Raw genomic sequence first — 14,669 nt, 5'->3', positions numbered from 1 at the left:
CTGAAGTCCAATCCCAACCCACCATACCTGCAGAACCATCAAGGTTGGAAAAGACCATTAAGATCCCCAGTTCCAACCACCATGCCCACACCACCATCCCTCAGTGCCACATCTTCATATTCCTTGAACACCTCCAGGAGCAAAGATGCCACCACATCTCTGGACTTTCCCCAGACAGCTCTTCCCTCTGCGCAGCCCTCATCGCTCCGAGCACAACAGGTTCCCCCCTTCCCCAGCAGCTTCCTTGCCAGCCTGCATCATTCCTCTTTCTTTTCCCCTCGCAGAACATGAACATTCAGGTGGAGGACATCAGGATCCGGCCCATCCTTGCCACCTATCGCAAGCGGGTGCCCGTCACGGAGGGTTACGTGGAGGTGAAAGATGAAGGGACCTGGAAGCAGATCTGTGACAAGCACTGGACCATGAAGAATTCCCGAGTCGTCTGCGGCATGTTTGGGTTTCCGAGCGAGAGGAAATACAACACCAAGGTCTACAAGTAAGAGCAGAGCTCTGTGTGTTTCTTTGAGCACTCGGGGCCTTGTTCAGAAAGCCCAAATTGTCAAATTTGAGACCTCCGGGTAGAGTAAGCTCTGACTGCTTCATTCCTTCAGATCGGGTTTTCCTTCTGTGTAAATACTTGAGACATCAGGTATTTCCTTGGGTGGGCAGGGAGGAAGGTTTGCTCCTCAACCAAGAGCATCACTGTTAGTACTGGTAGCTCCTGCAGCAGGAGATGTACTGAATGCCCACATCCCTGAATGCCCACATCCCTTTGTTTGCACCTATGGGGCAGTCAGTTCTCCCATTAGTGATGGGTTCAGGTCCTGTGTTGTGTGCAGGGGTTGGGTGGACACGAGCAAAACCCAGTGGACCCATTATCTAATATTAGCTAAACTAAGCGCTTCCCATCTCTCTGCAAAAAGCTTAGGATCAAGTCTGGTGCTGAAGGCTCCATTGGGAGAACCTTGGAACAAAGCAGGCTTTTGTTGGCTGTATTGCCCATACTGACCATGTTCCTCAGTCCTGGTCTTGCCCCTCCAATGACTTGCTTACCCCTATTAAGCAACTGCTCTCCAATTTAGGGCAGTTGTGATTTCAGTGCCGTTTCATATATACATATTTTTTTTTGTATTTCTTGGTTGCTTTAAAACAAGGGGAGGAAATGGTGATCCCCAGGGAGAAAGAACATCGTGTCTTTGAGAGCCGCAGGCTGAGCAGTTCAGGCTGTGTTTCTCCATCCTGAAAGCTGGGAGCTCTGGTCTTTTGTTGTTGTTGTCAATGCTTTTTGTCACCATCTTTCATCACAGACATAGCTCTTCCTACACTGTTCCCTAGGAATAACACCCCAGAGCAGATGCAAAATAGTTTAAGCTCAATTCTGTCTCAGTTTTCCCTCTGCTTTGTGACCCAGGAGTGGGAAAGTGTCAGCCGGTGAGGGGGAAGCTCTCCAGGCAGGAGCTGTGGTTTTCCTGTTCTTTTTGGCCTCTGCGTTGCTATTTCTGAAAGCTCCCCCTGGAACTGGCTGGCCAAGTCTCATTCATTTTGTTAGAAAGACCGTGATCAATAGAAGAGGTCTTTGGGTTGGGAGAGTGTAAAGCCATATAGCAGCAGAAAGAATATAAAGCGAATAACGCAGGTGGAGCTCTGCTTTTGGGCATCCCAGGGAGCCAAGCAGAGAGCTGATAAATGCTAGCAGGCAGTTGTTATCCATAGGAATGTTTGCTCCAGTCAGTGCAGCAAATTCAGACCTGAGATTCCCATTCCCTGCACCAGAACAGGAGGACGGAACACTTCTAGTAAAACAAAGCAGATTTTTCTTGCTTCTCAGTTATGGCATTTCCAAGAACATTAACTTCAGCAGCTGGAGCCATCTGCCCTAAATAAAAGGATGCGTGGTAATTGTCCTGTCTCTTGCAATAGCACATGCAGAGATGGAAAAGCTGATGCGCAGTTCTTCAGCAGCACTGAAAATCCCATTCACTGGAGCTGGAGTTATGAATATGCAGTGCTAACCACCAGGCTCGTGCACCACTGCTACCAAACCAACATCTTATGCTTTGCTTTAACGAAGACCCAAACCACCCTCATTGGTGAGCTGAGCTCGCCGGTCCTCAGCTCCGCGGCTGCGCTGTGGTGGGAGGTGAAATGATGTGCAGATGGGTCTTGCTTGAAAGAAAACAAGTTAGTTCATTGTTGTCACCGTGCCAGGGCTTTATTCCTGAATGCAACTCGGGCTCTGCAGTTGACAGCGTGATTTATGTTCGGAAATGAAACAAATCTTCAATGTTGTTTCCACGTTCTTGTTCGTGCTTCAAAGCGGTTTTATATAAGAGCTGTTTGTTAACTCCTCCTCCAAGCCCTGCTCTGAGCAGCATTAAATGCATCCTGCTGACAGGGACGGCGCGAGTTTGTGAGCGGAGATGTCTAAGGCAGAGAATGAACCCGATGCCTTCCTGATGTTCTCCTGCAGCTTTTGTCCAAGAGCATTCAAGGAGTGGATGAGGTGGCCAAAAGAGTGGATGGTTTGCCCATGGGTGGCCTAAAGAGTGAATGGTTTGCCCATGGGTGGCCAGAAGAGTGGAGGGAAGAGCTCAGCACTCTTTGTTCAGTGTCTGCCTGAGTAGCATCTCTCAGTTTAACCAGTCTGCATTGTATATCTGGTCGCCTGTGTGGGGCTTGCAGTAGAAATCCTCGTGGTTTGGATTCACTCCAGCAAAGCCAGGGTCCTAAGGGTTCCAGGAGAAGGTCAGGGCCCAAAGAAGAACTCTCCATCTGCCATTCAGTGTGCCGTGGGTGACTTTCCCAGCACGTGTGTGATTTGCTCTCTGCTCTCCTTGTCCTCTCCGACACGTTCTTACAAAGCCGTGCCCTGTGATGCTTCCCACAGCCCTCAGACTTAACCTGTGGCTTTTTTTCAAGCTTACACAGTGAAGATCCGTCTCTTCTGACGTCCTTTGGGTTCCAACATGACCTCGAATTGGCCGAACTCAGCACGACTGCTCGCTCACCCCTCTGATCTGAGCAGCGTTGTGCTTGGCTTGCACCAAGGCCAGCGAGAGGTGGGCTGCACCCTTTCTGTGCTAAATAGCAAGAATGCCCCGAGTTTCTGTCTGTACAGATCATCTGCATTCTGCTTTTTTTCACATATCCATTCTGGGGAAGCGAGGTGGGGCTTCTCTGGCTCTTTCTCCCCAGCTTACCGGGGGCTGCTAACACCAACCAGATGTTCATGGCTCATAAAGTTTCCAGGATGAGGTCATTGTTTGCTATTCTAAGGCATCCCCGTAGTTACTGCTCTAAGACAGGCTGTGTTTCTTGTCTGCTTCAGAGTTCAGAGCTCACTGCATGTGTGTGTGGGGAGGGGTTCCTCGGTGAGAACACTCCTCCTGGTTCTCACTTCCAGTGCACAGAATGGTGAAGCAGAAACAGAGGAGTAAAGTCGCTGTGTGAGGCTCTTGCAGATGTTCTCCAGTGTGTAACATCTGCCTATAGCCCTAATATCTGCCCCAGGGCTCTGTGGTCTCCCCATCATGTGGTGCAATTGCTTCTCTGTCTCCAGCCTGCCTGTACCTGGCCCTACCTCCAGCCTGGAGAACTGGGGCTCCAGGCAGGATTTGCTGGTGGCTCTGAGCCTGGACAGCTGCTGGGCTCATCAGCAGGGCTTTATGAGAGGAAGAAGATCCACAGTGGCACAAAGTAGTTCACATGGAACCACCAAAGAGCATCACCTGGGACAACATGGCCGAGTCACCAGTTTGGTTTCAGGCAACCAACCTAGAAAAATGCTCCTTGGTTTCTTTACCAGATCCTGGCCAAGCTCTCCGTCCCACTCACTGGTCAGCACTGCTCTTGTCTCTCCTTGCGCTGTGCTCTGCCTTTGTTCACAGCTAAGCCTGGAGCAAGGAGCAGCACAGGGATCCAGCAGAGCCACGTCAGATCCCAGCGAGGCGTTGGCTCCCAGCACCTCTGCTTCCTTCAGCTTCTCACATTTCCCTTTCACCGGTGCCCTGATCCATTTTTACACTTTGCTGACTCTTTCAGCCCTGATACAGTTGTCTGACTGCAGCTAGGATGAATCAGGGATGCTTTCTTTTCCCGTTTATCACACATGCCCCTTCCCCTTAGCAGTCCCTGGAGCAGCTCCAGTTTGGGAGCAAGAAGTAGGAACTGCTGCCAAGCTCCTCTGCTGCAAACATGTAAGCGAGGAGATTTCTCTCACTCTCAGATATTACTTTCAGACTCACGGTTGCTAACAGTGCAGCTCTGAGAAGCAGGAGAGCAGTAGCACTCTGCAGCTGATAGGGGATGGCCAGCAAGGGGAGCAGCTCATTCTGGGAGAGGTTTTTTGGGGGTACATGATAGCATGCTGCCTTTTGAGTTAATAGACCTATGGATTCTTGAGTGACAACATAACAGAGGGTCACTGTGAGTGTGAATGGAGCAGCCATCCACCCCTGCTCCATCCACCCCTGCTCCATCCACCCCTGCTCCATCAATTCAATTACAAGGCGTTCTTTTCCCAAGCGTAGCTCCTCTGGATTCTGGCTCTTATATTTCTCTCCCCTTTGGTTTCTTTCAGAATGTTTGCCAGCAGGAGGAAGCAGCATTACTGGGCTTACTCCATGGACTGCACAGGGAACGAGGCGCACATCTCCAGCTGCAAACTGGGCAACCACCTCAACGTGGACACAGAGAAGAATGCAACATGTGACAACGGGATGCCCGCAGTGGCCAGCTGTGTCCCCGGCCGTGCCTTTGCCCCCAGCAGCCACAGTGGCTTCCGAAAAGCCTTCAGGCAAGAGGTGAGCAGGGAGCAGGAAGGAGAAATCCGGAGAGCTCTGCACTGTGCCGTCCTTGCAAGGACGTGGTGCCAGGCTTGGAAGGGCAGCTCAAGTAGTAAGCAAATAAATTTGTCACGTTTCTGTCTGCTCCAGCCAATTGAATGAGTGCCCACTGCTGCTGGGCTTTGCTGTTTTGCAGTCAATTAAATGCTGCTGAGCTCTGTCTCCTGTAGAGATCCAATGGAAGTGAGGTTGTATTTCCACTACTCGTGTTTTCTGCGAAGAAGTGCCCTGAGAAGGAGGGAAAACCTGCAGGAGAGCTGTGTTTGTTTAGTCTAGCAAAGAAGGCTGAGCATAGCATAAAAATCCTCAGCTATGCAAAAGGCTGTTAGAAAACAAGCATGGATTTGGCTGCTCTTGGTGTCAGTGGGGCAACTGAATGGGGAAGAATAACAAACATGTTTTAGGTAGATGCCGAAGGAAATCCTCTGTCTGTAAGGTATGTGCACCTTTAGGGGGTGATTGCAGAGCTGCAGGCCCTTAATACTGGGTTGGTATTTTGTGTTGTGGATCTCAAGGATAGCCTGCATTCCCCAGCCCTATGCTGTTGTGACTGTAGGAGTGGGTTTTTTCTTGGTGTTCAGAAGACCCCAGACAGTACCCTAAAATCCCACTCTAGTAGAAGCCATAAGGATTTAGGTCTCGAGGGTGAAAGGTCTTGTAAATCATTACTAATCTTCTGAGCCATGCGTGCTGCCAAGTAATTCTTTAAGCCTTTCTGTTGGCTTTGGATATCCTTTGCGTGACCCCAAGCCTGGAGAACTGTGTATGCTTCCAGCTTTAAAAGTGATGGTTTCAATGCTCTCAGGCTCTGCAGACTTCACTTGGTGTTCCCACAGCTCACCCCACGTCTCTCGGGTGCAGCAGATGGAGGGCTGCTCTGCTTGGCACTGGGATGGAGCACCTCCATCCCATTGGGAGGGACTGCAAGATTGCTGCAAAGCTCCTACTGACCCCAGAAAGGGGGTCCTTGATCTGTGAAGGGTATCAAGGCTGGTAGATCCCCAAGGGCATCTAGTCTAAGCTGCAGCAACGTGCTCTCAGGTGTCTCTGATCCAAGCTGCCAGCATTTTCAGAACGAAGAGTTATCCTAAAAATGAGACTTGCAAAGGGCTGGTTGCTTAGTAGGAAAGCAGCAAACAACTGGCTAATTAACTAATTAATGCAACTAATTTCATCCTAGGGAGATGACCACCACTTCATCTCGTGGTGGTGATGGGTTGATGGTTAGAACTGGTTGGACTTGATGTTAGTGGTCTTTTCCAACTTCAAAGATTCTATCAATCTGAGGGCATGGTGGGAGTGGGGTTGGAGTGGGTGATTTTAGAGATCTTTTCCAACCTTAATGATTCCATGATTCTATGGCCATAGGGGCGATGGGTTGATGGTTGGACTTGAAGATCTCAGTGTTTTTTTTCCAACCTTACTGATTCTATGATTTATCTCGTAATACAAAAATTTACCTTCAGCTGAGATGCTTAATTCCTTTATATTCAAGGTCTGCTTTTGAGTTCTTTTGCGCACGCAAGAAGAACTGAGGTGTCTCTTCCATCCATGTCTTCCAGCAACCTCTGGTGAGGCTGAAAGGAGGAGCCAACACTGGCGAAGGCCGAGTGGAAGTGCTGAAGAATGGGGAGTGGGGCACGGTGTGCGACGACAACTGGAACCTGGTGTCTGCCAGCGTGGTGTGCCGGGAGCTGGGCTTCGGCAGCGCCAAGGAGGCAATCACAGGGGCAAGGCTGGGGCAAGGTAAGGGTAGGAGATGCCAAGAATTTCTTCTCTGCTCTTAATCAGCCTCCTGAGGCTGTGTCTTCGAGAGGCATTCAGGATTCCTTGAAAGAATTCTGGTGCCGATGAGTTTAACCTTCCCCTCAAGCAGCTGTTGCAGTAATTACTTCTTCGTTATCGCATCTGTTGCACTCAACTTCTCTTTACAAGTTCTCCAGATGCACATTACTAGAAGGCTCCTGGCAAAAGTGGGTCTTGGACATCGACCTCAGGCACTCTCCAGTTTAAGTCCAGAACCTTAATTTAGCCTGCTAAAAATAGGAGGGCTGTTTGCACGACTCTGAGCCAGCTTGGGTTTGGATTTCCTGTAGCTGGGAGTTGGTTCAAATCCCAAACTCTGGTAAATGGCAACTCCAAGCCTAACGTTTGCCCTCTCAAACCAACTGCTGATTGCCTTCATGTAAACCCTATAGATAATAACTCCAAACCCAACCTTTCATAGTGAAACGCAGTGAGCAGGTGTTATTTCTGAGACCAGCATGGCTTGGAGAAAGGAAAGTGCAAGACAAGGAGAGCTTTAAAATTGGACTTATCTGTTGGATTTGCAAAACAAACAGAAACCCAACAATGATGCATTGGGATTGCAAGGTGAAGCACGCAGGGATGGGCTGATTGGAGCGGGTGTGTAGTTGGTGAATAGCAATCCCAATTAAAACAAAAGGGATCTTGTTCTGAAAGCGAGGTGGTTGGTTCAGTGGTGTGAAGTGTGGTTCAGTGCTATCCATTGCAATGTCCTTAGGAGAACCCAGGGTAAAAGCCCAAGCAGTGGGTGAATGTGTTGGTTGGGTATACAGCCCTAATTCGATTCTTTTGCTAAAGGCAATGGCATGGGGGAAATGCAGAGCTGTGGCCCTGCCCTCCGGCTTTGACATTGCCTTGGTATGACTTTGTCAGGGTAGAATGTGAGGCTGGATGCGTGCTGCATTCTTGGTGCATCTCCTCCAGTTCTGGTCAGCACCATTCCTCCTACAGAACTGCTTGCAGGGCAGTGTTGCCGTTTCCAGCTGCAGACCACTAACTGGATTTTAATGAGAGCAACAAAAAACCAGATGCGCTGCCACACATCTGCAGAAATATGCTGGAGAGCTCTTGTTGTTGTTGTTGTTGCTGCATTTTCCCAGTCCTTGTGCTGCAGTCTGTGGAGGTGAGGGGTTCACCAGGCACATCGTTAAGCAGGGTGAGGGATCTGAGTCCCCGGTGTGCTGGCTGCCATGCTTCCATGTTAGGAAGGCTCCAACTGGCAACAGAAAGAGGTTTTTGAGCAAAGGATCCCACCTCCCACCAACAAACCAATTATCTTTTCCTGCCTTCCAGAGCCAGCCCTTTGCTTTGAAGGCTAAAAGGAGCAGGCTTGGAGTAGGGCAGCGTGTTCCTCTGCAGAGAGGTGAGCACCAAGTGGCTCACGGTGAGGCAGTGCTGGTGGGATGCAGTCAGTGGAGCTGCCACCATCTTCTTTTGGGCACCTGGTGTCACCTCTGGGTGACCCACTGGGGCAGTGGGTGTCGTTTCAGTGCCTTGAGCTGGACCCTGATTTATGTGTGTGGTGTTGGTCAGCTCCCTCTGGCTGTTGGGTGGTGGTGGCCATCACTGACACACAGATGTTCCTTTCTTCTCCATGTGTGTCCATCAGCAATTATGGGAACTGGTTTACATAGGCTCCAGGAAAGACCCTGTTTGTTTTGTGGTCAAAAAATCTGATTAATTCCCCCCAAAACTTCTTTCCAAATAGATTTGGGCTCGGTTTGGAATCAGGACACAGGAGCTCTATAGCATTATTACCTTCTCATGCGCCTTCTCTCCTTTCAGGGTCTCTTTGGAAGTGACAGTTGTGCACTGTCACTTTACAACGAGGATGGAGCCAATTATTCCTTTCCAATTTCTGCCCCCAGTGCCTTGGCACCATTTTCTGCAGCAACAAAAGTCAATGGCTCCCTTCCTGTCTTGTTACCAGTCTGGTCACAGTCGCTTGTCCCAGCAACCTCTTGCACATCCCCATGCTGCTCCATTTTGCTGTCCCAGCGAATGTGTCTATGTTGCATTTAAATGTCGGGTTTTGACCAAGAACAGATTCTTGTCACACAAATCCAGCCAAAAGGTCATAATTTGTGAATTGCTCCAGCTGAAGTTTGTAAATTATGTAACAACGGAAACTTGGCTTTTTCTGCAGCGTGTGGCTCCTGGAGACTACTGGAAAGAATGTAAAATGGTAAAATTAATAATGATAATCTTGCAGCTCTTTTATTTTTACAAGAAATCGCTGGGATTTTTTGTCAGGATCACCATGTTTTGAATGCTAGAGGTCTGCAAAGTATTAGTAAACGGTTACTGGATAGTTCTCCACTCCCCAGTAGCACGGGCAGAAGATATGACTGTATTTTCTTTCCCTCCCGAAGGCATGGGTCCAATCCATCTAAATGAAATCGACTGTACAGGATTTGAGAAATCCATCACAGACTGCAAGTTCAACATGGAGTCACAGGGCTGCAACCACGAGGAAGATGCTGCTGTGAGATGCAACGTCCCCGCGATGGGTTTCCAGAACCAGGTGAGAGAAGCCCAGGAGCTTAAATTCCTGAGCTTTTTAGCCTCAAAACAGACCCGTGATCCTTGCCCAGCTGCTGTGTCACCTCTGTTTGCAGTGATGTTTACTTATGGGAGGGTTTGGGGTTTTTTTTGCCCTACAGCTGCGCCTGGTTGGTGGTCGCAACCCATACGAGGGTCGGGTGGAGGTGTTGGCTGAACGCAATGGCACGCTGCGTTGGGGCACGGTCTGCAGCCAGGGATGGAGCACTGTGGAAGCCATGGTGGTGTGCAGGCAGCTGGGGCTGGGTTTTGCCAGCCATGCCTTCCAGGTGGGTCCCCATAGGCGTGTATTTCTCGTGGTGGCACAGGTGAGGTTGGGTAGAATCATGATGGTTGGGAAAGACTTCTAAAGGTCTTCAAGATCATCAAGTCCAAATGTCAACCCATCCCCATCATGTCCACTCATAGAATCATGGAGGTTGGAGAAGACCTCTGTGATAACCAAGTCCAATTACTGACCCATGTCAATAACCACCATGTCCCGAAATAGAATCATTAAGGTTGGAGAAGATTTCTAAGATCACCAACTATAACCCACCCCCATCATGCCCATAGAATTATTAAGGTTGGAAAAGACCTCTACAATCACCAAGTCCAATTACTGACCCCTCACCACCATGTCCCCAAATAGAATCACAGAATCATTAAGGATGGTAAAGACCCCAAGCCTAACCCCAACTCATCCCCACTGGCCATGTCCCTCAGTGCCATATCTCCACAGCTCTTGGTCACCTCCAGGGATGGTGACCTCACTACCTCCCTGGGCAGCCTGTGCCAATGCCTGACCACTCTTTCAGAGAAGAAATTTTCCCTAATATCCAACCTGATCCCTGTTCCTCCCTGGCTCAGGCTGGGATTTGAGCTGAGTGAAGTTGGAAGCCAATTTTCTCCTGGTGTCAAATCACAAGAAAACAATTTGATTTTGCTCCTGTAGTTACTTCTCAGTGCAGCACGTGGTGCAGCTCCCTGGGTTGTTGGTGGCTTTTGCTTCTCTGATGACAAATGCCCTTAAGCCTCCCTCCTCATGCATGACCAAGAACAGCACTTAAAAGGGATAAAAGCCACCAGCTAGCAAGTTTGGGACAACCACAGAAGAATGAAGTGTTCTTTCCCAGCAAAGCTCCTTGGCACAAGAAGCAGGAGCCTGCTGTGCTGGCTGTAGGAAAGCGAGCAGCCACAGAAATGGGGCTGCATGCAGGGGAACAGAAGCTTCCCACCCCAATAAAGGACACAGACCAATAATCTTAGTGCAAGACGTGCTCCTGAATCAATGCACCCCTCAAGGATCACAAGGGCAGGCAGCTTTTGCAAGGAAATGTAGATCCTTTATGGTTATGTTGGACCTTTATTGCAGTTCCTGGTGTTGGCACAATGGCTCCCCAAAGGAACTGGCTTCTCTCTGGGAAAGCAGTCCCCTGCCAGAGCTGTTCTCTTGCAAATTGGCCCCTAAAAATGGAGCGTTGGGGAAAATGTGGCTCATGCTGCCACTGAGTAAATAAAATTCAAGAGGGCTTTCATAGATGGAAGGAAAACTATTTCCCCCGAAGCAATTGCCAGAAATCCAGAACTTGGGTGCAAAAGCAAAAAGCAGCACAGAGCATCTCCTCCCAGGGAGCAGAGGCTGTGCCACACTCCAGCATTTTGGTGCTGTATCCAAACCACTGAGCTTCTGACCAAGCCAGGATGCCAGGAGGACATACCAGGCTCCTGAGCAAGCAGATTGCCACGGGTTTTAAGTGTTGCTCATGGCCAGAGAGGGAATCTGGGGTCTGATGCCTTAGGAGGGAGGAGACTGGAGCTTTGCTGCAAGCTGGTTCCTCCAGCTGACTGCTTGCACAGCTGCCAAGCAGAGCACAAGAGCTGCAGATAGCCACGTCCCTTCAATGCTGGCCTTTCCAGCTCTGTTGACACAGCCCTGAGAGTCCAGTGAGAAACAAGACATTTTTTCCTTTAGCTGAGACTGTTGGTATTTAGAACAGAAAAGGCTCTTATGCGTATCCCGGCTGCACCAGCAAGGCGAGCATAAAGCTACACTGTGTAGAACAGGGCAGCCCTGTGTGTGGAGTGTTGCTAACAGGGTTAACAAACAGCCTGTTGCAATGGAAGCAATGGTGCAGATGGGTTCTCTTTTCCTAGAAACATTTCCAGTTTGGACACTAATGCAAGGATCAAAATTCTTTTTCTTCTTTCTTCTCCTTCCCTTCACCCAAGCTTTGCCATTGCAGTTTCACTGGGGCTACAGGTTTTGAGAAGGTGAGAGATGCTGATCAGCAGCATCCTGCCTCCGTTCTTCTGCACTGACATACCAGCAGCTCCATCAGGAACCCTAACCCCTTAAAAGAGGGCACTGAACAAACCTGCCTCTGATGCAAGCTCGTGCATGGAGGGAGAACACAAGTTATCCACAAGGATACACAAATATTCCCCCGGCAGCCCATGAAATGGAGTGTAAATGCCTCTTTCCATCCCTCTGCCCAGGAAACCTGGTACTGGCATGGAGACGTCAGTGCTGACAGCGTGGTCATGAGTGGGGTCAAGTGCTCAGGGACGGAGATGTCCCTGGCCCACTGTCGTCACGATGGAGCCGACGTCTCCTGTCCTAGAGGAGGAGGTCGCTTTGGTGCTGGCGTGTCCTGTTCAGAGAGTGAGTTGTCATAAAATCACAGGTTGGGTTGGGTTGGTAGGGACCTTAAAGATGATAGAATCATAAAGTGGGTTGGGTTGGAATGGTCCTGGGAGATGATAGAATCATTGAGTGGGTTGGGTTGGAATGGTCCTGGGAGATGATAGAATCATTGAGTGGGTTGGGTTGGAATGGTCCTGGGAGATGATAGAATCACAGAATGGTTGGGTTGGGACGGAAGGGTCCTTAAAGGTCATAGAAGCATAGAATGGGTTGGGATGGAAGGGTCCTTAAAAATGATGGAATTGTTGAATGGTTGGGTTGGAAGGGTCCTTAAAGCCCATCCAGTGCCACCCCCCAGCATGGGATTGTTGCCTCCCACCAGACCAAGTTGCCCAGAGCCCCATCAAACCTGATCTTGAGCACCTCCAGGGATGGGACATCCACAAGATCTCTGAGCTCCATATCAGTGTCTTACTACCCTAACCTGGGCTTCAGTTCATATTGTTGTATTCGCCCTGGGATACGCAGGAGAAAAGGACCTGCCCCAAGAGCGGGATGGGGCTGACCAAAGAAAGGGCTGGGCCCACTTCTAGCAAACTGTGGTGTGTTTTAGGAGCCCATCAGCTCATTTCCCACCTCCCTCCCACCAGCTGCCCCCGACCTGGTGCTCAACGCCGAGCTGGTGGAGCAGACCGCCTACCTGGAGGACCGCCCCATGTTCATGCTGCAGTGTGCACAGGAGGAAAACTGCTTGGCCAGCTCAGCCATCAACACCTCTGTCACCTCTGGGTACCGCCGCCTGCTGCGCTTCTCCTCCCAGATCCACAATAACGGGCAGTCGGATTTCCGCCCCAAAAATGGGCGCCACGCTTGGGTCTGGCATGACTGCCATCGGTGAGTGCTGCTGGGTCCATTGACCAAACCGACCTTGGGGAGTGGGAACTGAGCAGATGCTGTGGTTCTGCAGCGATGGTTTGGGACAGGGTTGGTTTTTCTCTAATTTGGGAGCTGAGAAACTCAGCTCACAGCTTTTGTTCTGCCGCTGCTGTAAGATTTTAGCAACAAATTCTCCACTTTTGCACTCTTCCACGAACAGTGAGCGAGCAAAGTGGGATGGAGGCAGCGCTGCATCAGCGTCGCAGTGCTGCAGAGCTTCAGATGGGGCACATGTTGGCACATACCTGGCAGCCAGGTTGCTTTTGTGATGTGTGTTGCTAAAACCTCAGCAGCAGAGAGCCCAAAATAAACAGGAGATGGCAGCTTCAGGAGGAGGAAACCCAAATGGGTGCAATACCTCTGCTTCTGCTCTGGCCCTGGAAGGGGGAATATATGGGTTCTGCAAGGAGCTGAGCACATCGTGGGGTGAGGAAAGGAGACTTTCAGAGCAATTTGGGAGACTGCATAAGTGAGGTGAGATTGGGGAGAGGCCAAGAGCCATCTGTGTGCTCAAAACTGGATTCTGTTTATACGGAGGAGGATGAACTCAATTCCTCTTCAATCTTTCCAGTCTGTAAACAGCAGAAAGTAAACACCTCTTTGAGTGATTCAGACATATTTCAGAAAGTGAGTCAGACTGGAGACCTCAAACTTCTATCAGAGGCTGCCAAAGGAGGCAGCTCGCAAGTCAACAGCTTGGAAACGTCCCTTCTCTCCCTGTTGCCTCACCCCATCACTGGGAGCTTCTGTTCAGGAGCCTTTTGATGTGGGAGCAGAACAAAAATGGGAAAGACCATAGCAGGGAGTGAGAGGGGATTGACTTTTGGCAGGTGGTGGGTTTGGGTTTTGCTGGTTTTAGAGGAAAGGAGGTAAAAAGAAACCTAATCTCTAGAGGAAACATTTCTTCCCCTTCCAGCCTTGCCCCCTTTTTCTGCAGAAATGTGTGCTGCAATTCTATGGGCTGGAAGCTTTGAGCCACAGTTATTTTTACAGCTGGGAAGGAGATGAGCTGTGCCTTGTGCTCAGCACTGCTGAATTTGGGTTGGCGTTGAATTGTGTGGGCATTGCCTCACTCCTGAGCCACACAGATGGGTGATGGTGTGCCTCAGGGTTTCAGGACCTCCTGTTCCCAACAAGTGCTGTGGGTTTTCTCCCTGTCCCAAGGCTGGGATCATATGGAGCATGTTCCATCAGTATGGCCACGCTCGTGCTCCCAGCCTTGACTCCTTGTTGCACCCTGGTTCTTCCCATTGCCCTCAGTGCAGGTTCAATGCTTTGCTGAACCAGCATTGTGGCATAGAACGAGTGGAAGGAATAGACCAGCACCACCCAAAACTAGCAGGGTGTCTGACTTTGCTAACTGTGGGCCTAATCTTGCTAATTATGGGTCTACAGCCCATCTTGTGTGCTCTCTCTGATGCATTTGTGCTGGCAGTGCAGCCCAGGTTGAGTTGATGCTAACACCTCCCCATGTCAAGCTATGGGATGGAAGGCGTGTGATGCCAGCTGTCGTGTTGTTTAGCTCCCCATGAAGCGAGTGCTGAGAAGATGCTTCCATCTGTCATTCGTTTTGAGGAGGGGGAAAAAATGGAAAATAGGTTGATGGTCTGAGCACACCCTGTGCTGGTTACAGCCTGTTGGTACAAAGCAACTGAAATGCTTCTTGTTGTAGTGATGACAGTGCACTAGAAATGATAACCTGGCTGCTGCTGCCCTTACAAAACAATGTGTGATCCTATGAAGGCTCTTACCTGGAAGCAGCTTCAGCACCTGATATGTGAACCAGCCCTGGGCTGGGAGCCAGCACGTAGGATGGTGCCCAGGGGAAGGTTTCCTGGCTGTGGTTTCTCTTCTTCTGCTCCTTTTGCTCCCGAGCACTTTGCACTGTTTCTATG

General features: G+C 49.9%; 1 protein-coding gene across 1 annotated transcript in view; it reads left to right on the top strand.

Moving 5' to 3' along the window:
* LOXL2 (lysyl oxidase like 2) overlaps positions 1–14,669 on the top strand; it is a 34,924-nt gene that overhangs the window by 16,920 nt on the left and 3,335 nt on the right. The window contains exons 4-10 of the mRNA XM_031608038.2: positions 285–496; positions 4,580–4,802; positions 6,407–6,590; positions 9,023–9,174; positions 9,314–9,481; positions 11,691–11,856; positions 12,489–12,732. Coding sequence (XP_031463898.2) covers positions 285–496; positions 4,580–4,802; positions 6,407–6,590; positions 9,023–9,174; positions 9,314–9,481; positions 11,691–11,856; positions 12,489–12,732 — 1,349 coding nt within the window. The remainder of the gene's footprint in view (positions 1–284; positions 497–4,579; positions 4,803–6,406; positions 6,591–9,022; positions 9,175–9,313; positions 9,482–11,690; positions 11,857–12,488; positions 12,733–14,669) is intronic.

Source organism: Phasianus colchicus, chromosome 27 (assembly GCF_987193195.1).
Source record: "Phasianus colchicus chromosome 27, bPhaCol1.hap1.1, whole genome shotgun sequence".
Taxonomy (NCBI): Eukaryota; Metazoa; Chordata; class Aves; order Galliformes; family Phasianidae; genus Phasianus; species Phasianus colchicus.
The sequence above is the reverse complement of the archived record's forward strand: the minus strand, read 5'-3'. Positions and strand labels throughout refer to the sequence as shown.